Consider the following 26,675-nt stretch of genomic DNA (forward strand, 5'->3'; position numbering starts at 1 on the left):
AGGTCTCCTGGAAACCCCCAGACTGGAGCAATTCTCACTGGGAGCAGGGTTTTGGATCCCTTCTGTGTCCTTTGTGGGTAGAAGCGAGAGGCCCCGTGCTGCAGAGACAAAACTGAGCACCAGCTGGCCACCAGGGGCTCAGAGTGCAGCGTGAATCTGGTTGTTTTTGAAGGTGGCCGAGAGCAGGCACAGGCTGTGGGTAAGGACACTGCCTGAAATTCCCACAGGAGTGATGCACCCCAGAGTCACGGAGGCTGCGTGTGGGAGGATGGAGGACCTGCCATAGCTTAATGCCCAGCACTTGGCAGTGGGCTGGAGATGGGGGTGCCCTGAGAACACAGTGGGGGTGCAGGACAGATTGTACAGCCTGAACGAGCACTGGGGTCGAGGGGAACCACATCTGGAATGTCTTGCCCAGCAGCTCTGACCTGGGCCATGTCTCCTGAGAAAAGTGGTCTTCTCTTGGCAGTGGTGAAGGCAAAGGGTCAGAGGAAGAAACCTCTAGCAATTTAGAAAGGGAGGCAGGCCATCTTGTCACTGCAGGTCCCAGGGACTTTGGGGAGGACCCAATCTGAAGGCACAAGGACTCGGGACCCCCATGTGGGCCACTCCTCCCTGGGCGTAGTGACATCTTCGGACTGGAAGGGCTAGAGGTGTGGGCACTTTTCTGTCGGGGCCATCGACTGCCTGCCTGTGGCACAGGGGTGTTTGGGGCTCTATTCTGATACCTGGAACAAAGAGCTTCCGGGAACCTGCCACCTGGCCCGAGGACTGCCCTGGGAGATCCTCAGCACCATCCTCATGGAGGAGGGGTCCAGGATAGAACTGAATGGGCAGAGGGTGGAACACTGACCAGGAAGACAGGGCTGGGTAGACTCAGGCTCTCCAGGGGTTGAGGGGAGGGGCTGTCCTTGCTGTGGGTGACACTTCTCCCTGCACTCTCCAGTTAGTATGGGTCAGGCTCCATAGCAGCTGGCCCTGGTTGGGGTCGGTGGCTAGAGGTGGTCAGCACTGCAGAGACAGAACTGAGCACCAGCTGGCCACTTGCCTCTCTAGGCTGCATATGCTGTCCCCCAAGTTGAGGGCTCTGTTACCCATCCAACTCCACAGGACACCAGTGAGATTTCAGGACACACAGAGAGGCTCCCCACAGCCCGGAACTCACTGGCTGCTATTCCCAGGACTCCCAGCGGCCACCCTACATGAGGTAGGAAACACACAGGTGCACACACATATATCTTATCAGTGTGTGAAGTTCTTCTACCAGCAGTCGGTAGTAGTTATTTTGTTTGGCAGTTATTTTCAGATAGATTGATAAAATAATGAGTAGATTTTAAAGTGGACCAAATTAACTTCATTAATGAAACCAATTAAAATCCCAGTTTTGTATCATCTAAAAAAAAAAAAAACCTCTCATTGGCTGAATTTAAAAAAAAAATCAGATTTAAGCCACAGTGTTTCAAATTCGGACACAGAGTGCAGAAGGCCAGGAAGTGGCCACGCCAGGGGGCCAGCAGGGGACCCTTGGAACCACAGGGGCCGGCATGGTCAGGAGTTGTTACCAAGTGGGGCGGCCACACTTCCCCCCACCCGGCCAAAGACCCCCAGTGCGTAGGCGGGCGGGAGCAGAGGGTGCGCCCAGGCAGCTCCTACCCTCCCTGCTGCGCCCCCCCCCCCAAGCCAGCACGTTCCCACCTGGCGACCCGCACGGTGGGTGCATCCTCCCGCAGCTCTGCCTACTTAGATGGGCGCAGAGGTTGGGAGACACCCCCCCAGGCCGCCAGCAATCCTGGGACCCCACACCGTTCACCCCGAGGGAGGGCGTGTCGGCCTCCTAGGAATCCTGCCCCAGCCCACCCACTTCTCTCTGGGCTGCCGGGATCCCGGGAGCCTCAACTCCCAACTCTGGCTCAGGGCAGCCGCGCCTCCTGGAATCCCCACCCAGGCTCTGGAAACTGCCCAGCCCTCCTCCTCCGGCCTCCTCCCAGGGCTGCAGGGACCCCCGAGACCCCACACCCCCACACCTCTGCTCCTGGGATCGCCGGGCCTCCTAGGACCCCAACTCCTGGCTGCGAGGACGGGAGCCTCCGGGGGGTACCCTCCCTGCCGGCGCAGTCACCGCGCCGCAGCCTGGATCTAGCGCGTTCGGCCGCGGGCGCCCTGTCCTTGGTCCCTGGGCCCGGGACCCACTCCGCGGCTGCGGGGCGCCTGGCGGGGGCGCGTAGGGGACACAGGGCGGCAGGCCAGGCAGCCGTGGCCGCTGGGACTTTGAGCCGCGGACGGAATTAATCGCTATTAGCGCTAATCGCAGGGCCCAGGGCGGGGCCGGGGGTGTCCCCGACCTGCCTCCGCCTGGAGGTGGGCATGGAGGTGAACAGGAATCAGCGCCACTGTTTCCAAACTCGGCCGACCCCGCCTTTGCCAACGGCGCCGAGGTACACGGAACAGCCGCCGCGTTTCCCGGCCTGTTCCAAATGGCCCAAGAGGCGTTATCGGCCAGGCGCGCGCCGAGCGCCACGGTTTCTTGTCCGCGGTCCGGCACTTCCCGGGACAAAGGCCGGCTTCGGTGGGACGCGCGGCAGCGGTGGCGGACGGGGGCTGGGCATCTCCCTTGCAGGGCGGGCGCTACAGACCGCCGGGTACCTTACCGCCCCGGGCTCCTTCCGTGCAGGGCCCGTCGTAAATTATATTGCAGCCCCTTAAAAATTCCTGCAGACGGTTTATTGTGTGGCGCCAAATTAGCATCGCGGCTGGGGCCGAGTTTTCACAGGAAGGAAGAAAGTTCGTTCAAGGAAAATGAAGCCCCAGAGTCTGGTATCCTTTAGCCCCCAACCGGCCTTTTAGGAGAGGGCCGGAGGGCGCTGGCACTGGGGAGGCACCAGACCACATCTTGCTCAGGTGACAGCGCTCAAGCGCCCGGGCTTTTTCTGGACATGTCCACTGCACTGTTTAGGTGGGTGTGGGTCCTGGGTCTGTGCAAGGTTGGGATCCTCTGTGACCATGGGGTGGCCGGTGGCCTCCACCAACAGCTGAGGTTGCTAGTGCCGAGAGCTGTCTGTTCTAGACCAGCCTGGAGGGCAGCCCCGTTTCCTCCCCTCAGCTTCTCTCTGCAACCACAGGGCTTTTCTGAGCTTGGGGAACAGCACAGAGCACAGGTCCTTGGAATCACAGCCATGCTTAGTGTCACCTGGCCGGTTCCTTGTCCCTTTGTCACTCTCCAGACCTGCAGGGGGCTCCTCAGAGTAAGCAGAGGTCTGGGACAAACAACCACCACCTTTTCTGCAAAAGCAGAGCAATCACTCAGGGAAGGAGGGTGCAGCACGGGTTCTGCCAAGAGACCAGCTTTGCGTGACCCGGAGTGCCAGTCAAGTCCCTGTCAAGTCCCCAGCAGTGTTCTGGAAGACACGTTTCACAGTGGCGCTAGGCTTTGAGGTGCTTTCTCCATAGAGTTCCTGACGTATATTTTTTAGTATCAGATCAGTTCACAAGCGGAGTCCCCACCTTTGGATTGAAGAGTTAAGTGCCCCAGTGTTCATTCCCACGTAATCTAAGAATTTTAACATTTAAATAAATGAAAAACTCTATCCAGATTATGTGGGTGTTTGAATGACTAGATTCAAAGTCAGGTTCAAAGTCAGCAGATCAAAGACAGGTGGCCGTCTCCTCCCTGGAATCATTGATTTTTTCCAATCTATTAATTAAAGTCCTGGACAACTGTATTTTTCCTTTTCCTTGACTAGGTATAAGACACTTTAAGAGGATGGAAATGTCCTTCCCTGTTCTTAGAAAACGAAAACCCGGGCTGTGGCTATAGCTCAGTGGCAGAGCACTTGCCTACCATGTGTGAGGCACTGTGAAGTTCGATCCTCAGCACCACATATAAATAAACAAATAAAATAAAGGCATTCTGTTCATCTACAACTACAAAAAAAAATCCAAAAGAAAAAGAAAACTCAATCTCTCAGCATCCCAAACTTGGGAATCTCCCTGACTTGCACCAGCAAAGGTTTTGTGAGGCACAGACAAGGCCTCTACCACCACAACCCACATTGGCAAGTGGAATTTGGATTCCTCTAAAATCATTGCTGAAAAGAAAATTCACCTAGCAACCCACAACCCTCCTGTCCTCCTAGAGACAGACTGGACCATCCCTGGGGGTTTTCCTGTGAGTCTAAGACCTCTGAAGAGACTTGGTGGGTCCCAGCACTGTCTCTTGGTGACTTTGGAAACCTCACTCTTTACTTTAACCGCTTGCTGGCCCCCAGCTGAGCTGTTACCTTCTGGGTCAGGGCTGTCAAGGCCAGCTGAGGGTTGAGCTTTTGGTTTTGAAAAACCAACTTTAAAAGATGCTCCAAGATCCAGCAGGAGCAGCGTTTGCAGCTGTCTGCGGCTGGAGCAGAGGTCTTCATTTCTCCTTCCCCAGATGCATGCTGTGACCTCAGGGGCCTTCCTCTGGTCTGTGTTGTTGCCTGCTTTCTCAGAGCTGGGCAGGAGCAAAGAGGACAGCAGTTCTGGGCTCAGCATCCTGGGCAGGCTCCAGAGACATGCAGACGATTCCTTCCTCTGGCCAAGAGGATAAAGCTCATCTGTGTCCCTGGGATTCGCCACGTTCCTCTCTTCCCATGCAATGCGGATGCAATTTTATCTGTGCCTAAATTATTAGTATTTTGTTGCTGTAGATTCTGCCATCTTCCCAGCAGCTCAAACAGAAAAAAAATCTACGTACTTATTCCTTGGGTACAGTTTGTAAAAATATAAATTATTAGTCCATAGTTAAATTAGCAAGATTCTTAAGTGGCTTCTTCTAATAAAATGCTGCATTTGGTTAAGAAGGAGCGGGAAGTGAATTCTGGCAAATGGTCATTGTGATGGCGCGGTTGAATTTAAACCTTGTTGCTCTCACGGTCAGTTTGTTCCAAAGAGAGCTTCATAACAGGTGGCAGATTTTCTGAATCAAAACAGTCTTGTGAGCTGGCTGAGAGTCCCCCAACTCCAACTCCACCCTCCCCATTTCTAAAGAGAAAACCGCATCCAATTGTTGGAGGCTAATTTTGGAACTGACCAGAATGAAAAATTTATGATTTTGAATTAAAAAAAACATGTGAGATAAAGTCAAAGAAGAAGTAGCCTCTCTATGCTTGTTGACACCACAAGTCTCCTTGCAGGTGAGAGAGCCAGGCCCGGGAGGGCTGAGGTGGGCGTGAGGGAAGGGCCTGTCCCTTCTCAGGAGCTCTCCCGGGCAGGAACTCTGGCAGCCACAGAGTACCAGGAGAGGAATCCCATCACCTGGATGGAAACGTGGAGCAGGGCCTCTGAGGGCTTCCTGCAGTCCCTGAGGCCAGGCTTCCAAGTTTACACGTCCTGACCACCAGCAGCAGGAGATTCAGGTGGAGAACAAAGCCTGGTCCTCGGTTCAGAAGGCTCCCCTGCATCTGGAGGCCACGTCTCCTCTGGGGACTTAGCTTCCAAACTTTCTGTTAAGATGTGACAGCCTCTTGTTGCTTGGCTCCTTGATCTTCTGGAAATTGGGGCTGAGATCATGTGTCTTGAACTTTGAAACTAGGCTCAGGCCTTGCTAACCTACGTGCCATGGGTTCCCTCCACCAGTGTCTGTGCTGGAGTGGAGGTGGGGTGTGTGTTGTCCGTGCACATGTGGATGTGTATGTGTGCTCATGTGTGTGTGTGTGCATGTGTGTAGTGGGGTGTGTGTTGTCCGTGCACATGTGGATGTGTATGTGTGCTCACGTGTGTGTGTGTGCATGCATGTGTGTGTGTAGGTGTGGGAGTCAGTGTGTGGTGTCTGTAATTGTCCAGAAATCCTGGTAGAAGGCCTTGGGACCATGGAGATCTGAGAAACTCCGCTAATATTGTGTGACGTTTCCTTCTTAAAGAGAAACCTGTCTTCAAAACCTTTTTTATTGTTAATATTTGAGGAGGGTTTTTATTTTAGCTCCACAGAGGGTCAAAGCAGGCTACTTTGAAGGAATGTGTGTCCCCGAGGGACCAGGAAACCAAGGTGCTTTCTGCCAAGGCCGCGTTGTCCTGGGAGAGAGCTGCTCTGCTTTTGACCACTACTGAACACGCAGTTTGAGATCTATTATTCCCTTCCAAGGTGTTTTCAAAAGTCATTTCATTCAACCAACCAATATGTATTGGGAGTCTGTGGGTTCCGGGGAGTGACTTTTCTTATTATTATAGTTTGGAAATTGCTATCCCCCAGCTGTTCGTCTGCCTTTGGTTGCTGGAATTCCAAGCTGAGGTTTCGGGATGGCTCTTGGACCCAATGTCCCCTGCAGCTCCCTGCAGGTCACCTGTACCTGCTTCCGTTGTGCTCCGGGGGCCACTGCCCTGTGGTCTGTCCAGTTCCGAGGCGCAGTCTGGGAGACACTGGAGGGGATCTCGGGTGCCCCATACGCCTGCAGTGTGAGGGGTCATTGCTCCTGTCTCCCTCGGCCTGGGCACACTGGAAATGCCCAGGAGGAAGAGCCACTTCTGTGGGCTATTAGGGGTGGTGTTTGTCAACCGCACACCCCGAGTGCCCCTAATGTGTGGCTGTGGATCCACCACAGCCCTGAAGCAGGGAGAGTCACTCCTGGGAGGCAGAGGGGCGTTGGAGGGGCTTCGCTGTCGAGAGGGGTAGGTGCCAGAGCCTGGTAAGCGCCCCACACCAGCACAGAGCTTCAGAGCCGGCAGTGTCCCGAGACGGAGGTGGGGCTAACAAAGGCCAACAGGAAAGGGCAGGTCTGTCATTCTGTCCTCGGGTCCTGACAGTGGAAGGACAGTGAGCTGCAGGGCCAGTTCCACACAGGCCCGTGTGGAGCTAGAATAAACGAGTCCCTGGATATTCCCCATAAAGACAGGGCTTTGAAGACGCCTCCCCTTTAGGGTTGGTTTCTACAGAGCTGGCCTCACAAGTTGCCCACCTTTCTGCTTCGGTTTATTTTGATGTTCTAGTAACATTCATTCCCTCGATATAAGAGCCTGCCTCCTTCACTACCTGGTCTGTCTCACAGATGCTGCCCTGGCCAGCCTGGGTGCACTGGCCGCTGCCCCTCAGCATCCTCCAGACAAGCCAGCACAGGGCGTCCCCGGACCTGCTCCAGGAGGGCTCAGCAGAGCTCTGGGTGCCTTGAACCTTCTCACTCACATTCCACTTTCATCTGGAGGCAGGAAAGGTCTCCCCTTTAAAGTTCTGTTTTAATGTCCACGGTCATTCTTTTGCTTTATTTCTGTATCATTATTATTTGCAGTTAGGAAAAGTTGTTTTCAAAGCTTTGGGTTCTAACCAAAGGCCACGGAAGTCCTAGTGGAGAGGTGGATCCACGCCCTTGTTTGGAACCAGCTGGTGTCCAGTGTCCGGTAAAATCACTGCTTGGTCCAGACCGAGCTTGAGTCAAAGGGAGATCAAGCCACGAGGAAGGACCTTCGGCAGCCCGGGGCTGCCCAGGTCTCCCGCGCTGTTTCTTAACACAGAATATTTCTCCAGAGTCAAGAGCCTTGAAGCGCCTTTAACAGCCTGCACGGTCTACACAAGAATGTGGCCTCTGTCTTTTAACAGAGGTCTCCATGAATGTCTTTTAAAGTCGTAGGACCTCATTTTGCAAATGAAATCTCCCTCAGAGCCCCAAGACAGGCAAAGCAGATGGCCCTGCAGGAAGGGGCTGGGAGTCCAGCACCTCAGAGGAGCCCAGTGGGAACACAGGACGGAGGCCGCTGCTGGGCCTGGCTGGATGTGGAGGTCTCCAGCCCACCTGCAAGCTCCAGGTGAAGCCAGGGGAAGTGGCGACCAGCATGGATGGGTGGCCTCCTGGAGTCTCAAGAAGCCACACGTCTCCACTCCCAGCTGGCACGTGGCCTCGGTGACCGCCCTGGGTACGGTCCACAAGCCTGCAGGACCCTTGGCCCCGGGGCTGGGAACAGAAGGGAAGGGCTTCTCACCCCTGTGGGCCAGGGAGAGGACCTCACAGCTCAGGAGGCATCCGGCTTGCTCCTGGCGGGAAGGGACCGTGTCAAAACAAGGCCAAGCCCTCGGCAGGCTGGGGCTCTGGGAGGGGGCTGGGTCTCAGTCTGGCTTGGCCTGGGAGGTGCCCCAGCAGCTTCCTGCTGGCCAGCGCTGACCCTTCTGGAGAGCTTGGTGAAACCCGGGTTCAGACAGGGCTCCTGCGGTTGGCCTCTCTTCCCACCTCTCTCGTGTCTCGTGGGCAGCAGCATCCGCAGGGAGCGTGGCTCTTGTGGTTGGGACCCTGCCTGCCCTGCTGCCCTTGTCAAGGCCACCACCTTTCAGCTGTCAGTGCTGCTGGCCTCAGGCAAGATGGCTGACTGAAGGCTCCAGGGGAGCGTCCCAGGGCAGCGAAGCACCCCAGAGAGCCAGCATTGGCCAAGTGTCAGGCAGCTGCCCCATAGCAGGACAGAAGCCCCCGGCATGGGCTCAGCTGTCCCTCACCGAGGCACCTCCATCCACCCTGGAGTGTGTCCCCTAGGATAACTCCGAGGGGCAGAGCCCCTGCGCACAGCCTGGACCTACCTGCTCGTTGATCTGACACATGGAGAGGTTCTGGTCATCACAGGAGCATGCCACACGGACGTACTTGAGCCAGCTGCCAGCCCCCACCTGGCTGGCATCCACGCAGAACTTCTCGCTGCCCAGGTCTTCAGAGATCTGCCAGGGAAGAAGCAAACCGAAGGTCAGAGGCACCCAGTGTGCTCGGGGCTGCACGCTGCCTTGTCCCCGCAGGCTCAGGGGGACAGCACGTGAGCACCGGCCTCAGCCAGCCACGTGGTTATCAGCCAGGCCCTGCTTGGCCCAGCTGCTGAGCCCGGCGACCTTGGGGGCGGGGGACCCTTTTCCTTTCTCACCGAGCAGGTCTCAGCACGGCAATCTCCCCAGCAAGGCTGACCCAGGTGTGAGTAAGCAGAGGCCACTGCGTCTAAGAACAGAGCCCTCTGCTAAAGACAGCCCGAGCGTCGGGCTAGGAAAAAGAAAAAACGCTTTTGAAGGTAAAGGTGTCATTGGGGGTGCAGCTGTGTCTGAGCCTGGGTGTGTGCTGTCACCGAGTGTGTGTGCCTGCGTCCCTGTGCTCATGCTCACACCAGCCTGCACATGGCCCTGGAAGTCAGAAAACCATCCGTTTCCTTGAAATCGGAACATTCCCGGTGCCGAGCGGTGGCGGCAAGTGCCCGGCTCTCACCACACTCCCAGGACACCTGCTCCGGCCTGGCTTTCTGGTGTTGCTGATGCTGTCTTTTGAATCCCACTCCTGACAGGCAAGTGGCACCTTCTCAGGCTTGATTTCTGATCTGTGTCACCGTCTTGCCTCTGAGAGCACCGTTCATGGGAGAAGGTCTGACCTGACCTGCTGGCCACTGGGGCAGCTGCACTTGAGTCCAGCCTCCCGGCCTCCCCTGCCCGTTCGGTGCCGGCCTCAGGTTCTGGGTCCAGAGCCTCTGAACCAGCAGCATCATGGACATACGAGGGCAGGAGTGGGGGAGAGAGGCTGGCGGGCAAGGGATAAGGCCACTATCATGTGGAGAGAGGCTGAGTCCAGGTGTGCAGGTATGTATGGGCCTAGGGTGCAGGTGTGCCCAGGTGTTCAGGTGTGTCTTGGTGGGCAGGTGTATCCAGGCATGTACAGACAGGCATGTCAGGTATGCAGGAGGTTTCAGGTGGGCAGTGTGCCCAGGTGGACAGGGGTGATGGGAACCGGGAATCCACAGGGTCCCAGGGAGTCAGGGTAGGAGGCACTGGCCATCACATGGGACGTGGATGCTGACTCCAGAATCCTGAACCCCCGAGCTACGTCCTCCAGGTACTCTGTTGTGAGGAGTAGGATGTGGGAAAGGGCCTGTCCACCTGCACTGCCCACTTCCACCCACAGTCAGATGCTTTGAATATAATTGAGGTGCCCCCATAAGTGCGGGGATCCTTCCTGATGGCCTGGGCCTGCCTGGCTTCAGAGTTGTTGGGGAAGTGCCACCCCCGGAGGTGGCAGGGACCAGTGTTGCTGGGGTGCATGGCCCTGCTGTCGGGCCCGTCTGTGCACGGCTTCCCATTCACCCCCAACCACAGCCCCTCCGGAGCCCATGGGGTGCCGCTGTGCTTTAAGCTGCAAGTCTCTGAGGGGAAATGCTCAGGCCCAGCCAACCTGGAATGGGGCTGGGGCCTTGGTTCTGAGATCTCTGAGGACTTGTGCCAGCCAGGATGGGGTAGGGAGAGCAGGAGGGCAGAGAAGGGATGGGTGCTCTGTCCCTGCCCTCCAGCCCCAGGAGGCCATGCCCCTGACCACTGGTGCTGAGTGTCCATCCCCAGTGTGCAGATCCCTGGCCTGGTACGCAACACTCCCCTGCCCAGCGGATGCTTGCTGGGTCTCTGAGCCCCTGTGGGCCATGGGAGTCTTTGGAACTCACTGAAGTTCTGTTTTCATAAAGGTCAACAGCAGCCAGAGGCAACGCGGAGACCCATGGTCCCAAACCCTGCGTCTGTGCCTCCTGCTCCTCTTCTCCAGGGACTCTGGCAGGAGCTGGACCCTGAGCACACAGCGGGTGGGGAGGCCAGCTCAGCACCAGGTTGGCACATCCTGTTGGAGAACAAGGGCACATGACCCTGTGCCCCCAACCACACTGCTCCCTGAGCCCAGTGACCAGGAGGGGCTCAGGATGCCTCCCAAGAGCAGGACCCTCAGCTCCAGGACAAGGGTGTGGCCTGCACCTTTTTCTGTAGGGGCCCCGTGGAAGGCTTGGGCCTTGTCCAGGGGGTTCTGTGACCACTGTCCGTTCAGGGCTCAGAGCAGGGGTACTGAGGACCTCACGTGAAACATGAGGTCACATGAAGAAGACCGCTAAGAAGACCGCTAAGAAGACCCTGGGCCACTAAGAAGACCCAGGCCATCAGCCTGGGTTAGTGGCCTTCCACCTGTTGGGCAGCCCGGCCTTCTGCTTGGCCCCTGGGGGGAGTGGTCAAGACAGAGGGACCCTCCCTGCCCCACTGTGGGGTGGAGCTCCTGTGGGCCTCCGCTGCACCTGGCTCTGTGAGGTCTGCTGGTCGGCTCCCTGGGGCTGGCCTGGCCTTGGCGTCCCAGGCCTGGGCCTCCTCCCCCAGAAGTCCCTGCAAGGGCAACCCCTGTTGCTAGCTGTGGCTGACCAAGATGCTTTCAGTGCCTGGAGCTTGTTGGCACCCAGCTGTGTGCATGCAGGAGCGTGCGTGTGTGCGTGCCAGTGTGTGCGTGCCAGTGTGTGCGTGTGCCAGTGTGTGCATCGGTGTATGTGTGTGCGTGTGCCATTGTGTGTGCGTGTGCCAGCATGTGCGTGCATGTGCCAGTGTGTGCGTGTGCCAGTGTGTGCGTGTGCCAGTGTGTGCATCGGTGTATGTGTGTGCGTGTGCCATTGTGTGTGCGTGTGCCAGCGTGTGCGTGCATGTGCCAGTGTGTGCATGCATGTGCCAGCATGTGCGTGTGCCAGCGTGTGTGTGCGTGTGGGGCCAGCAGCATGGTCTCAGGGGCCAGTAGGCTTCAGGAAGAGATCAGTCAGCCCCTGTGGGAAGGGACCGGAGGCAGATGGCTGGTCCACCTGGCCCTGTGACCACCCAGGTGTCTCCTGGAGTCCATGGTTGGACACAGCCCTCGAGCCCTTCTTGGCCTCCATGACCTGGACAGCAGGTCGGTGAAGCGCAGCACTGTGCTCCTGGACCCAGCACACAGCATGCTTAGGCATCCTGGTGGGTGGGCTGCCCACCTTCCCATGGTGTCCCCCACTGTACAGAGCAGGCCTCCTTCCTGGGACACCTGCAGGGATCTGGACACAGCCCCGTGTCCTTCTAGCTGTCTCCACGCCCCAGCCAACATCTGCAGCTCTTAGAGAGTGTGTGAACATGGACCTGGCCAGCTGCTCTGCATGGGACACTATCCAGAGCCTCTGGTGTGCCTCTGTCCTTCCTGGGTGCAGAGACCCACATCCCAGAGCCAATGAGTCCTCCAGGGCACTGACCCCAAGTGCCAGCTGCCCTTTCCCACCCTGCAGGTAGGCACCACTCTCGGGGCTGAGAGCCCATCCTTCTAGCCATTCCTGTCTCCCAGGCCTGTCCTCATGTCTGGAAGGCCTGCTGCCCAGATCTTGACTCTTGGCACTGTTACAGGGCACAGCTACTCTCTGGTGGCTCTTAAAGCTTCAAGATGTTTGTCCCCGGGTGGGCAACCTGGGCTAGTTACCTCCTTTTGTCCAGAGGCTGAGAGCCTCAGTGCCTGAGTGGAGCCGGGACTGCTGACCCTTCCCCCTGGGGATGCCCATGAAGCTCCCGTCCCAAGGCCCTGGACCAGCAGTGGATGAACTGGAGGCTGGGCGTGAGTGGTCGGTGGCTGGGCCTCACCTGAGATGCCAGTTCCCCTTCCAGCATGGAGTCCAGCCCCACAGCTGCACTGCCAGGCCCAGCTGGGCATACTGGCAGATGCAGGAGGGGCAGGAGTGGAGGCAGGGCCCTGGGCTTTTCTGTCCAGCTGGGGATGTGCCCACGGCAGCCCTAGCCTGGGGCTGCTGCAGAGACCTGGCTCCTGGCTGCCTTCCTGTTTGGAGCATCAACAGGCCTGGGCCATTTCGGCTTCCAGAGAGGGCACATTAGAGTGCAGTTGCCTAGTATTTCCCCACGTTAGGGGAGGGGACACGTGCCGCAGGGCTCAGCTCTGCACCCAGGCTGAGCCCTGGACCGCCTGCTCCCCTCCAACCTAGACTGCTCTGGAGGCCATTCGAGAACCACCAGAGAGACAGTTTCTGTGCCCCACTGAGGGAGTCATAGGATTCTCCGTGCTCTGGAATCCAGAGCAGGCCCAGTGGGTTCTGCTGCCTTGGGGGCAAGACTCACCAGTACCCACAGTGACAGAGCCCTGTCCCCAGTCCTCGGTGTGGTGAACCTCAGGGCCCCAGTAGCCTCTGATGGGGCCAACTGGACTCTGGTGCTATTGCAAGGAAGGACAGGGAAGAGGAGGCCTGGTGGGGGAGGTGAGGGGGCCGCGTGCCGCCCGCCCAGAGGGACCCTTCACCTGGCCAAGTGTGGTCTGCACCGAGGCTCTGACGCCATCGGTGCCTACCCGTCCTGGACAGGGAAGCCCACTGCCCTCCCGCTGGGGCAGGCACGTCCAGCCATGCCCAGAAGCCAGACCACTGCCTGGGCCTAAGCTCCGCATGAGGTCATTTATCTGTGACAGTTTCAGGGGCATTTAGGCCTCACAGGAGGTAGATGAAGACCAGAACTGGGAGGGAGAGAGGACGGAGGAGGTAGGTGCTTGGTTCTGCTCACACATGAGACGTGGGGTGGGAAGGAGGGAGGCAACCCAGCCATGGGGTCCCCCTGGTCAGCTTTAGTGACCACTGCTTGGCGGCAGATGTGGCAGCAGGACTGAGCCTCCCTCCTGATTTGGAATCTGGCCCCCTGTCCAGGCAGCCACCCAAAAGCCTATTCTTAGGCTGTTTGGGGCTGAGCCTCGGGAATCCCAGACCCTCCAAATGAAGCCGCCCTCTTGCCCGCTCACCCCCACCTGGCCTCCCAGGACCCCCAACCCGCTGCCGGCTCCCCCAGCTCATAAATCTCCCCCATCAGAAATGCTGAGTTATGAAGCGAAGGGATGGAAAGTTCTCTTAACCTTGACGATGTTTTTCGCACGTCATTTGAGGTTTCCTGTGCCTCTAGCTGTGGCCCTCCGCTGGGCTGGCTCTTTCACATTTAATGGGCATGGCCAACGGCTGGCCCTCTGGGGCGTGTGCAGCCAGGACCTGAGGCGTCTGCCGTCAGCTCGCCTGATGGATTCTGAGCATGCGGGGGGAGCAAGGCCCCGTGTCCACCCTCGGCCTGTGTCCTGAGTGCCGTGGCTACACCACCCTCTCAGGGGCCAGCAGCATCGCGTCTGCCTGATGGCCAGGATGAGTGGGAAGCAGGGGAAGCTCTGCTTCTCACCCTGACCCCTCCTTGAAGGACCCCAAGGTGATTCAAAGCAAGTGCTAGGCCTGGTGGCTCCTTTCCTGATGGTCGGTGCACACACACACACGGCACCCGCATGCTTGTGCAAACGGGCACAGGCGCACACACGGATTACGACTTATGGCGACCACAGCAGATGAAACAGAGAGTCCATTCTTGCGATGGAAGGAGGAGGGAAAGGCATTCTGGAAACACCTCTGTCCAGTGTGGACGCAGAGCCCGGACGAGCTCATCAATCCCCATCCTGACTCTCAAGGGCTTGGGGTGACATGATCAAGTGAAGGAGAAACTCGGCTGGCAGGGCAGGGCTGCAAAGCTCACGGGAGCCCTGGCGGCGGGGTCAGCAGGCCTGGGGCCCACTTGCTGGGGCTGAGAGGAGGGGGATGGCAGAGGGATGGGTGAGAAAGAGGGAGGGGAGGGGAAGGGAAAGAGAGAGGGCACTTTGCGGGGGCCCACTCCTAGAGGAAGCTGGCTGTGTCTCCTAGGCCCCAGATGACCTTGGTCTCCACTGAAGAGTTCCCAGGGCCGTGGTATGTGTAGGGGAGGGAAGGCCAGGGTCCCAGGCCTTGGATTCAGATGCTGCAAGGAGGGGCCTGCTGTCTGATGGTGAGGGTCTGCTGACCGCGAAGGCGTTGGCTTTGCATCTGAGTTAGTGTGGGAAGAGCCTCTTTACCCAAAGCCAGGCCAAGAAGTACACATGTCGGAAAAAGAGCCTCCAAATCCTGTACCCGATTTGATGGAAACCACCGACCAGACCCCAAAAAGCACATGAACACTTTGGGGTTCTCAGACACTCTCCTCCCAAATCCTCAGACTCTGGGGTGCTGTGTAAGCATCTCAGGGCTCATGGATCACTCCCACAAATTCTCAGACTCTGGGTGCCAGGGAGCTACCAGGGTGACACCCTGTGCGCCCCCCAATGCTGAGTTCCCGAGCCTGCGCCCTGGGGCCTCCTCCTCCTCCTCTGGCCATTAGGTCCCCTCCATCTTTTCTAGGTGAGCTACCTGCACCTCTCCCTCCCCCCTGGGCTGGGGCTACACCTGGCAGGGAGAGGCCCGCCATCTATGAACTTTGCTGAATAGCAGAAGGTGGGCAGCGGTCTGACTGTGTGCATCACCTGAGCCACGCCCGGATCTCAGGTAAACAGCAGAGGGGGCCAAGAAGGGGGGGCTGTGCGAATCTTGGGCCTCAAGGGCTGCCTCTCGCCACCTGCTGCAGCTGGATCTCAGGCCCTTCCTGTGGCCTGAACAGAAGCATGTTCCAGGGTGTCCCCACACTCTGCCCTGCCATCGTGCCCCTGTGGCCTCAGTGAGGCATCTTGGGGGCAGGGCTTCCTCCGTAGCACGTGGCTTGTCCGTGGTTCTTGACCCATTGGAAATAAAGGGGCAAACTGGAGTTTGACGTGGTGCTCCCTGTCCCAGTGAGACAGGAATACGATACAGACCCGTGTGAGTGCAGAGACCTCTTGGGGTGATGGACAATGGCCAGGAGAAACAGGGTCTGTTGAAACTGGGACCAGCAGGCAGATGCCTGCACTGGCAGCCAGCGGGGTGGACGAGAACCGCCAGAGGTGCTGAGTGCAAACCGGGGGGGACAAGGAGGCCTTGGAGGCTGTCCCCTCCTCCAGGGGCCAGCCCTGACAGCCATTCCCAACCAGTGTGGCCCCCCTGGGGTCCTGCCTCACTGCCCCTTGGACACTAGGAAGCCCCGCTTCTGCTTTCCGGCTGCTGGAGGTGCTGTCCGCGTGGTGAGCTCCGAGGAGCGCCTGCGTCGCCCGGAGAGCCTGCTGACGGCATCCAGGACGGAACCCTGTGTGTCCAGCCCTGCCTGGAGGGGGGGTCCCCTCTACCCTGGGTGCGGTGGGGAGCTCCCCCTGACACCCAGGTTAGAGGGTCGGTCCCCTAGTGAAACCCCGCTGTCACCGGAGAGACTCCTGGGTGGGGCCAGGGGCTCTTCACAGAACTGGGCCCATTGCTAGGTGCCTGCTGAGCCTGTGGCCAGTTGATGGGAGTCCAGGACCCTCCTACTGAGTGGTGGATAGCTGTCACAGCCTGTGCCCCAAAGGCAAGTGTGCCCAGGAGGTCTGGGCCTTCGGCCACCTTGTTAGAAACAAGTCACGGAGTCCACGTTCTGCCATGGAGGCTGCTCGAGCCTGGGTTTCTGCAGTGGGTTCTAGGTCTTGGACACATCCCCCAAGGCATGCTGTATGACAGTCAGATGAGCTGACTGGGGCCATCGCTGGCTGTGCCAGTCTCTCTTTGAGATGTGTAACAGGTAGAGAAGGGTCTTGTCATGATGATGGGCAGGTCTACTTTCCAGGGGAGGAGGTCGAGGCAGCGGTAATATTGAGAAGCCCCCCAGGCCCTGGCAATACTCAGAGCTCCCGAGCCATGCCCAGCACTGACCATTCTACCACACTTCCTCAGGCCACCTCTGGCCAGGAGGAGGAGTGGCTCCCCTACCAGTGTTGTGCAGTGAGAGCCCCGACCACCGTCCTTTCCCTGGGGTCACTTCATGATCTTGTATACGCAAAATACCCAGTCTACTTTTGTCAGAATGCTTCTCTGAACTGTTTTATTCTGGTGAATCTGAGCACGGTACCCAGGATGCCCACAGGACCAACTTACACGTCTCCTGTGAAAACGCTTCTTGCCGCTCACATTAGCCTTACACACGTGAGAAAGCCCAGCAGGTCACAAGTGGGTCCCACTACACCCAGAATTCAAAGCAAAAACTATTTGGGTGACTTGTTGAGGCCAGCAAAGAGCTCCAGCCTCTATCAGCTCTGACCACTGTCTGCAGACAGCCTCCGACAGGGCATCTTGGGACTGGCCCACGTCCACAGGGGTGGCCAGGGACGTGGCAGGAGGCAGGTGCCAGGGGCTTGTTCCTCACTCACCCTGTGGCCTTTCCACTGGACTGCTCACTTGCCTACCACCCCCGGAGGACATCCTGAGTCCCTACTGCGGTCAGCCTGGGGGGAGGGCCACCTGGGTGAGTCGAGTCCTGGTCACTCAGGGCCCCTTGAGCTTCTTTTTTGCTCTCTGGGGGCATTTTGTGTGGGCATAGATGGGATTTTCGCTGCTGTGTGGACAACGGGGTCAGAATAAGGGCTTGGGGGCCCATGAAAGAGCCTGCACAGAACACACCACTCCTGACTGCTGTGGAGGCTGCTGGAGCCGCAGGGTCTGCTTGCTCAGGGGGGTCCTGCAGGGTCCAGGGCTGGCTCTGTCCACCCTGTCTCACCCCCTGTAGGCACTGCTTTGGGAGAGCCCAAGGCAAGTCCTCTGCCTGCTGCAACAAAAGCCCTCTCCAGAAGCCTCTTGAATGTGGCTGAGCTCGGCCCACCCGCTGCTGCACACCGCTGGTCCTGCTGCCCTTGGCAGACTCCACCCAGAGTTTAATGCCCCAAGCCACCCCCACAGCAGTGTCCAGGCAATCTGCTCTGGCAACGGCTACCCCTGGAGCATCCTCCAGGTCCCCAGATGGTTTGCAAAGTATTTCCCCAGTGTGCAGTGTCCATAGTATGGCCTGTCCTGTCCCCTGTCCCCCACCACCAGCAGGTCTTGGGTGAGGCCCAGAGCCCTGGCCCAGGCCCGGGGGAGGGAGGGACACAGGGCCGTTTCTGCTTCTCCTGAGGGTGCAGACACCAAGGGCCCATCAGTAGTTCACACTGGAGCCTGCGTGCAGTCAGGCGGGGAGCGGGCGGCCCTGTGCCTGGAGCTGGCACCCAGCACTCAGCCCTGACATTATGAAGTGAGATGCTTTTGCTTTGGTTTGGTTTTTGATCATAAAGAAGATTAATAAGAAAAGGTCCCACAACCCCAAACCAAATGCTTGTGGCTGCGCCCCTGCTCAGGGTACGCGGGGCCAGGGCTGCCACAGGAAGCCACCCCCCCGCGGGCGGCGGGCGAGGTCCTGGGAGTGTCACACTCATAACCTTTTTCTGCTTCTTAGATGGTGACAAACTGCAGAGCTTGCAGACCTGGCCACCCCCACAGCGGATGCTGGAGGAGTCCCCTGCAACCAGCTAAGCCAATGTCACCGGCAGAGGCTTCTAAATATAGCAGCATGTGGGGTCCTGGGCACCGTGGCAGCAGGGCCTCAGCTTTGCTGGACAAAAACTGAGTGGAAGCTGAGTAGCAGGATGAGGAGCCCACCAGGTGCCCAGTGGGACTTGCCAGGTGCCCAGTGGGACTTGGCATACAACCACAGGGAGGCTCCCAACCCTCATACCCTCTCGTGTGTCCCTGATACAGGCTTCACATGGGAAGGGGCTTCCAAACGGACCTTCAGGAGAACCAGATCTCAGCTGGACGCGGCTCCAAGTTCCCACCCGTTATTTCCTAGAGAGGGCAGCCATGTACAGAACCCAGGCCCACCGTGCCTGTCCTGGGGGCTCTCCCAGCTCACTGTTGGGCAGGAGGAGGGCGCCATTCCTCTGCACCCCCCAGAGGTTGCAGATGCTGTGGCCCACACTGCTCCAGCTGAGCATGGTCATTGAGACCTGTCACCGAGTGACAGAATGCTCACATCCACCCCAGGGCAGCCACTGTTTCTTCCACATTTGCAGATGAGGAAACTGAGGCAGAAAGGACTTTAGTGATTGGCCAGAGGTCACACAGCAAAAAGGGATGGACAGACTGGGCAGCAGGTATGGCTGCCCTCCTGGCTGCTTTCATACTGTCAGGACCAGCATCACACATACCAATTGTCCTCCCCTGGTAATCTCTCCTCTGCTTGAGGATGGGCCGAGGGTAGCCAGAATTTTCCCAGAGCCTTGCCTGAAACGAGTGTCCATTGAGACTCACTAAAGGTCTCCATGAGAAGATAGATGGGTGGATGGATGGATAGATGGTGGATGGATGAGTGGATTGGATGAGTGTTGAGTAGATGATGGATAGATGAATGCACAAATGAGTGAATATATTTGGATGGATGATGGCTGGCTGGCTGGATGGTAGATGGATGGATGGTGGATGAAAGATGGGTGAATAGATCGATGTTGGATAGATGATGGATAGATAAATGGATGAGTGAGTGAATGGATGTTGGATGGGTGGGTGGTGAACAGATTGATAGTAGATAGAGGAATGGATGGATGGCAGGCAGATGGGTAAATGGATGGATGTTGAATGGGTGATATATGGATGAGTGGATGTTGAATGGATGGATGGATGGATGGGTAGATGATGGATGGTCGATGGAGAATGGATGGGTGGATGGATGGATGGATTAATGATGAATAGATGAGTGGGTGAATGCATTTTGGATGGATTGTGGGTGAATAATGAGTGGTGGATGGATGGATACTAGATGAATGATGGATGGATGGGTGGATAAATGGATGGATGGATGGATGGATGGTGGATGGATGGATGGTAGATGGATGGGTGAACGGATGGATGTTGAATGGACAGATGACAGAAGTGTGGATAAGTGGCTGGCTGGCTGGAGGAGAGGCAGTGTCCCCCATAACCTTTCTAGCTCCCACAGTGAGATCTAAGTTGATACCCCACCAATAGGATCCTCATCACATGGCATACTCTGGCCATGATGATGGACTGCCTCACTTCCCCCTCACAGATGGCAAGGACCTCAAGTGTTCATTTGGTTGTTTCTCAGAGCCAGGAAGACAGTGTGAACATGTGGGAAACAAATGAATGGATCACGGCACTTGAAGACAACCAAGAACAGCCCTGACTACTCCCCATGTCTCCTGTGTCCACTGGTCTTTCTCTCTTTCTGGTCCGGGCCTTTTTCCTTCTAATCCCTCCCTGTGTTCTGCCAAAGGAGCTGCAGACCCTCACTGTGGGAATCCCAGCCGCAGTTCTTCCTGGGCTGGTGTTACAGAGTCACTGTCCTGAGGACAGTGTCATGGCTGTGATGTTTCCTGGGGTGGCCTGTTTCTCCAGAGCAGAAGCTGTGGCTGGCTGGTGGGTCCTGGCACACAGTGGGTGCCTAGCAAAGGCCTGGTGGGTGGCCAGGTTATTTTTGGTGCCTTCCCTGCCACTCACTCCATCCCCGAGAGCCCATCCCTCTTCCTTCTCCTCAGTGCAGGGTAGCCTGGTGACTCACCGCCTTCCATATCAGCCTGATGCTTTGAGGTCAGCTCTTGCAAATAGCTCAAATCTCAACAGACCAAATCCAAGCAAATACCTTGCCAATCCCCACAAGAAACGGCTCTCGCTGCTCTTCAAAGTACAAAAATGGTCATTGGCAAGGGAGTCTTGGTGCAGACAGGGTTGGCATTGGAGGCACTGCACATGGCCAACTCCAGCTTCTCCCAGGTATGTGGCCCTGGGCTTGCTTTGGCTCTGTAGAGACAGAACGTGCTCTTCCTCCAAGTGGTCTGTGGTGATGACCCTGCTTTCCAGAATGTCTGATGTCTTCAGGGGTCCTAGAGCCCAACTTTAGAGTGAGGATGAGCCCCAGGGTCCACTGACTGGAACCCAGTGCCCCCCCCCCCCCCCGCCGCCCCTTGCTCCTTCCCAGCTGCAGGACGTGCAGCAGCCAAGACAAGAGGGAAGTCAGATCAGCTTCTCGGGTAGCGTTGTCCCAGCCAGCGGCCACCTGGGTCCTGGTGATGGTTTTGCCTGCTAGGTCTACCCTTGGATGTGGGCTCAGCCAGTGATGTCTCTCTTGGGGCTGAAAGCCAACTTCCTTCCCAAACTGGGCAGGACAGGTCAAATCAGCAAGTTTGAAATGATTCATAGACAAAGGTGTGGCCACATCAATCTTGTGCCGTGGGTGGAACCAACCAGCAGCTGTCCCTCTTTCCCGTGTCCCAGCTAGTCATTGTTGACAACATACATCAAAGGGACCAAATGCGTCCCCCACAGAGGCATTGCCTAGATCCCCTTCACCAGCTTCACTCCAACATCCACTCAAGCCCAGGGAATAGAATCAAAGTGGTCTACTAAACATCTGATCACAAGCATATTCACATGATGCCGGTGACCCCGAACTGCTTCCACCAACCCAGTGGAGGGGCTGCAGGGCAGAGGGGCACAGTGTAGCCCATTACCCAGAAATCAAACTGGGGGCCAAGGAGCGTTTGAATCAGCACCTTTCTCTGGGGATTCTGCTACTCCACTTTTTCCTTTGATCAGACAAACATGGGAGCAGACCTGGTCCTCCCTCGGGAGCAGGAGGGGGGAACATGCTCTGGGGAGGGGGGGGGGCTGCTTCTCCACCGTCTTGGGATGTGCAGAAAAGCCCATGGGTAGGGCATCTCCTGCGGAATCAGAGCAGATGTGGCTTGCAGGTATGCCATCGCTGGCTATCCTGAGTTGGGGCACTTGCCCTGGTGACTGCCTTGAACTCTCCCCAGAAGAGGGGCTCGGTGCGAAGATGGCTCCTTCCCCATCGGGGAGCAGGTGCAGCAGGGGAGATGAGTTTAAGGAGAGGCAAGGCTAATGGTCTCTGCTCAATCTGGGGATCTCTGGGTCTAGTGGCAGTCCCACCCAGAGCCCCACCATTGTGCCTTGGTCCCCAAACTTCCCTCCAGAGAGAGGTGTCAGAGCAGAACCTGGAGTGGCTCCTGAGCCGGGATTTCTATCCTGGAGTCCACTGCTAGCGCTGTCCAGGTAGGGACCTGAGCAGGCAGCCCTCGGCAGCTGTGGAAGGACAAGAGGTCCCTGTGGTCCCTGGTGGGTCTGGAATGTCACAAAGCAGGTGGGGGGGGTGGATGGTCTGTTTTCTAGAAGGTTCTTGGACTCTTTGGGGAGATTCGGCTCTGGCTTGTCAGAGGCACAGTGTCCTGACCCCCGCTCCTCTTCTGGACCTCCTCTTTCTTTCCACATGCAGCACTTTACTTTAAAGTCACTGTTGCCGTTCTCCCTGTCTGAACACTGGCATTTCTAAGTGATTTCTTTTCTCCCTCCCTCCCTCTCTTCCGTCCTTCCTTAACACTGGGGATTGAACCCAGGGGCACTTTACCATTGAGCCACATCCCCAGCCCTTTTCATTTTTAGTTTTAGGACAAGGTCTCACTAATTACCCAGCCTGACCTCAAACTTGGGCTCCCCCTGCCTTGACCTCCTGAGTCTCTGGGATCATAGGCACGTGCCACCACACCCAGCTTTAGATGATCTTTTAAATAAAAATAATCACTTTGAATCGTGCTCATGTGCCTTGATTTGAAGACGAGCTTGTTTTTTTCAATTTCATATCCAAATTAACGTTTACAGAATTTAATGAAAACTATAACAGAATCATAACCTTTTTAATAAGTACTCTCTCTGTTCCAGTAATTTGTTTAAGTCTTATCAGTTCAAAAAAATAAATTCATATGTAATTACTTTAAAATATACTTCCTCCATTTTTTGGCTTTCCTTAGCCTTGGATTCTGTGTCCGTGGATTCGACGAAGCTGGGATTGAAAACATTCCAGAAACCCTTACGGCATCTGCGCCGCACGTGAGCAGACTTTGTTCCTCGCCATCATTCCCTGAACGACACGGTGTAGCAGCCGCTGTCCCACATGGAGGGGGTCTGGGGTGTTACGGGTCCTCTAGGGATGGTTTGCCATCCGTGGGGGGACGACGCAGGGGTTCTGAGCAAATACCAGGCCATTTCATGTAAGGGACCTGGACACTGCAGATTTGGGTCCCTGGGGAGCATCCCGGAACCAATCCCCCACGTGTTCTAAGAGACGACCGTGTTCTAGAGCAGAGGCAGAGATTCTGGCAAGAAATCCAGGAGCCACATGCTGGGTGTGTATCTTTGGCCCTGGCTCTTCTGGGGAGGTGAGAGGACTTGCCACCCATCATATCCCAGGGTCTCCCCAGAAGCCTGAGACTGTTGGTGCCTCAGGCTTGGGTTCAGTGGAAAGGCAGTCTCTAGGGGTGCCCAGCCCCCAGCCACAGCAAACAGCCTGCAGTCAGCTCCCCTCTGTGCTAGGGAGACCCCTCCCAGCCATGACCACGCACCACACTTGTGGCTTCCTGTCCCCGCATGGAGAGGGGACCCTCCCTGGCACTGAGACGACGTGCCGCGGCAGCCTCTTCGCTGATCAGGGTGCAAACGCTAGAAGATGCTCACACCCTCGCAAACGGGTCATCGACATCTCGAAAACAAAGCCGAGCAAAACGTAACACATGTGCAGCCCCCCCGCCGCCCGCAAATGCCACAAGGTCCCCTTTGTGCGCCAGCAGAGCTGGGCAGGCTGGCCGCGGTGTTCGCGGACACGATTACAGTCTGGTATTACGCAATAGGATGTTAACCACACATTCTAATAAAAAAATAAAATAAATGATAATAAACATTGGGCTGAGAGTCCAGATCTTTCACGAGACGCCCTGATCATTTTTCTACTCCGACCTCAGTTTTCTCTGGAGCTGCTCCAAGAGCCCAGGGTGGGACGGCAGCCTTCTTCTTGGGGGGAACAAAAGGTCTTTTTTCAGTCTTTGGGGCTGTCAAGTTTATCCAAATATTCTCGGCTTACTACTAGCCCCTTTCTGAATTGATATTTCCAATAAAAGGACACTTTGTATCTGGAAGCCACTCCAGGCCCCCCCTCAGCCAGGACGCCTGGTGCAGGGCCCTGGTCGGCCACTTCCTCGGCCAGGAGGGAGAGGGCGTCCCCAGCAGGAGGAGGCCCCGGGGCAGCGGTCAGGGCCGCGCTGGTGGGAAGGAGGAAACGGAACCCACAGAGAATGCCCACCTCCCGTCAGGGCCTCAGCCACAGCCCAGTTTTAATTCTGGCCAAGCCCGTCCAGTCTGCGAGCAGCCGCCAAGCGCATTAAGTCATGGTCGTGTTTGGCGGCAGGAGAGAATTCATTCCAGCCGGGCCAAGCTGTGCAAAGCCTGTGTTCTCGGGCTGTCGGCAGGCCGGGGCGGCCACCGCCTCGTGAGGGCCCCTCAGACAGGACGGGTGACTTTCATCCTCACCTCCTCCCCATCTTCCCAGACCCTCTCCCGCTGGCCAGCCCCACAGCCTGGTCCTGTGCCTGTGCGCACGAGGGCAGGAGCGTGTGCCCCCCTCCACACACATGCCACACACACCCTTCGAAGTGGGCTCCGCAGCCTCACAAAGGGCATTTCCTTCCACCCCCACCTCCTCCAAACGGCTCTGATTAGTGCTAATGATAATTCTCATTAATCACCTTCTGCTGCTGCGGAATGGAAATGAGGCTGCGGTCAAGTGACAGGAGCCACTTAGGCAGTATTTATGACCTGTGGGTACAGCAGCAGCACTGGGGCCTGACACCTCTGGCCTGTGGCTGACATCAGGGCTGACATCTGGGGCCACCAGCTGCCCAGAGTGCCCCAGTGTCTGACTTGGAGGATGCCAGGAGATCATGGGACCCCTGTTACCCACAGCTTAGAAAAGTGGCCAGTCTTTCGGGTCCAGTGCAGGAGGCGAGTGGCTCGGCAGTTCAGGCTGCTGCCTCAGTCATGAGAGGGAGGAACAGCCAGGAAGCCCCCCTCCTCTGTGCCTCTCCTTCCTTCCCAAACAGAGCCACACACCCCCTTTCCTCTCCCTGATCCCCAGGGGACGGATGGCCCCCAACCCAGGGTAGAGACAGCATCTAACCACTTGTGACTCTCAGTGCCATAGCTTGAGGGTGAGCTGTCTGCGCATGGGACCCCCAGGCCAGTGCCCACCTGAGCAGCCACCCACGGTCCTCTGGTCTCTGCAGAGCTCTGGGAGACCTGTGGCCAGCTCTCCTTTTCTTGATGCCCGTGAACCCAGGTTTTTGCCCTGGATCCCTGGACAAGTGGGTCCCTGGCTCAGGTGAACCAGGGTTTCCCTAGAGATCCCTGGTGTGTTCCTTGGGATCTCCTGGCGGGAAGTTCTGGTGACCTGGCCGGAGCTGGGGTGGGGAAGAAGGGCGAGCACACAGCCCTGTTGGTGACACATGCAGGCTCAGAAACAGCAGGGCCACCCAAGGCATGCCGCTTCCTCTGAAGCAGTAAACGTGTCCCGTCAGGGCTCAGAGACAGGGCCTGGGCCGCAGACCCCGGGTCGCCCTGGCTGGCCTGATCATTAAACTCTCTGGCTCTGTTTCTACGGGGCCATCTGTCCCCAGGCAGCCAAGTGGGGAGGAGGCAATTGCTGGGCAGCAAACAGCCATGTGGTCACCCATCCTGGTTTAATTTTTCCCTCACACCAGGGGCCACGTGCGGGTCATTACTAGGCTGTTGCCAGGAGTGTGGGGTGGGTGATGGGGACCCAGGGTGAGGGGTGACTTGAGCTGAAGGGGGAGACTGCGGGCTGACTGCGGTGAGGGGCTCCCATTAGCCTTCAGGCGCCTTGTGAGGCTGTAGCCGATCCCAGGCACGTCTGGGTCCGTAAGGCACCAGGTCAAGACGAGGCTGCTGGGCAGGGCCACTGGGGCTCTACTTGATGGCAAAGCCAGGAAGGCCCCCCAACACCTTGAAACCACCTGAGCACAGACAGCCCTGCCCGGGGGCCGCGTTGCTCCTGGCCCACGGCATTAACTAGCACAGCTGTCAAGGGCAGGGTGGGGCTGGCGGTGGACAGCGTGCTCTTCCAGATGCCCACAGGACGTGGGGAGCCAGCGCACAGAGCTCTGGGAGCACTGTGTGCACCTCACCGCCAGTTCTTATGGCCAGGGCCACACGGCGAGAGGACAGCATGGACAGAAGCATACACAGGCCTCTTCACAGTTCCCGATGCCGGGCTGCCGTGCCTGTTTGGGGTTGGGTCTCCCTCCTCCTCCTCCTTCCTCCTACTCCTCTTCCTCCTCCTCCTTATTCGGGAGGCTTTTGCTCCTAACATCTCGGCTTCCCGCGTGTTTCTTCACGGTGGCTGTGGTGCTGTGGGAAACAGCTGCCCGTTAGCGCTGCGCGGCTGAGCCCAGAAGGGCAGCTCTGAGCTGTGTGCCCCTCGGCAGCCGCACGGGGCGTGGGAGGTGGTCAGAGCCAAGACAGCTAACCTCGCATCTCACACTCAGGAGATCCAGGCTGCGACCGGTTCTCAGCAATGAAGACATCTATGAGTGACACGAGGGGACCCCAGGAAGCCAGCCTCCTGCTGGAGACAGCAGCCCACACAGTCTGCAGAGCGCCTGGGAGCCCCAGGGCCTTGGAGCTGGCCAGATTCCTCTGGCCGTGAGCATTCCAGGGCCTGGACCCTCGGCAGGTGGGAGGGTCGCAGAGATGAGTACCTTCCCATGGAATGTTTAATTAAGGATGATGTGACATGGTCATTTGGTGTGGGGTGTTGCTGTGAACACAGTGTGAAAGGGACACAGCTCTGTGGGGCAGAGGCAGGCAGCAGATGGCAGCCTGCAACCCCAACGTCCCACAGTTGTACCTGACACCTGACCCAGCTGAGGGTCAGGTGGCCCCTTCAGAGAGGTCCTTGCCTGCCAGCCTCCCAGATCCCAGGGTCCCTCTCGCTCCTTGGGGAGCAGTGAGGAGGGGTGGTGTACTGGTCCCTAGGTATGAGGTTGCATGACCCTGAGCTGACACTGAGCTGGAGGGGGGCTCAGCTCTGAGCAAATATCTGGTGACCCTGGGGGCTGGCCGAGAGCAGCCAGCAGGGAAGCTGTGTAGGCCGTGTGTCCCTGACCCCTGGAGTAGCCTAGGACGTCAGCAGGAAGTAGTCCCAGAGAAGTTAGAGCCACGAGGCTGTGAGGAGCGGCCTCCTTCATTAGGGCTTGATTCGGGGAATCCTCCTCCAAGATTTGCCCCTGCAAACCCCACGGCACCTGCTTCCTGGCGTTCCCATGACCTCGGCCATC

At 57.6% G+C, this 26,675-nt stretch overlaps 1 protein-coding gene and 1 long non-coding RNA gene across 7 annotated transcripts in view; one reads left to right on the forward strand and one right to left on the reverse strand.

Annotated features, from left to right (window-relative positions):
* Positions 1-26,675, reverse strand: part of Prdm16 (PR/SET domain 16) — a 310,011-nt gene that overhangs the window by 37,094 nt on the left and 246,242 nt on the right. For all 6 annotated transcript variants that reach the window (XM_046424769.2, XM_046424771.2, XM_046424767.2 and 3 more), the window contains exon 4: positions 8,525-8,659. In XM_046424769.2, the coding sequence (XP_046280725.1) occupies positions 8,525-8,659 (135 nt within the window). The remainder of the gene's footprint in view (positions 1-8,524; positions 8,660-26,675) is intronic.
* LOC124079297 (uncharacterized) lies at positions 17,744-19,673 on the forward strand. The gene is made up of 2 exons (XR_006847254.2): positions 17,744-18,614; positions 19,547-19,673. It is a non-coding gene; the product is annotated as an uncharacterized LOC124079297 (long non-coding RNA).

This window comes from Marmota monax, unplaced genomic scaffold (assembly GCF_021218885.2).
Source record: "Marmota monax isolate L192 unplaced genomic scaffold, Marmota_monax_Labrador192_F-V1.1 WCK01_AAM20220418_F8-fsc00080, whole genome shotgun sequence".
In the NCBI taxonomy this organism is placed as follows: Eukaryota; Metazoa; Chordata; class Mammalia; order Rodentia; family Sciuridae; genus Marmota; species Marmota monax.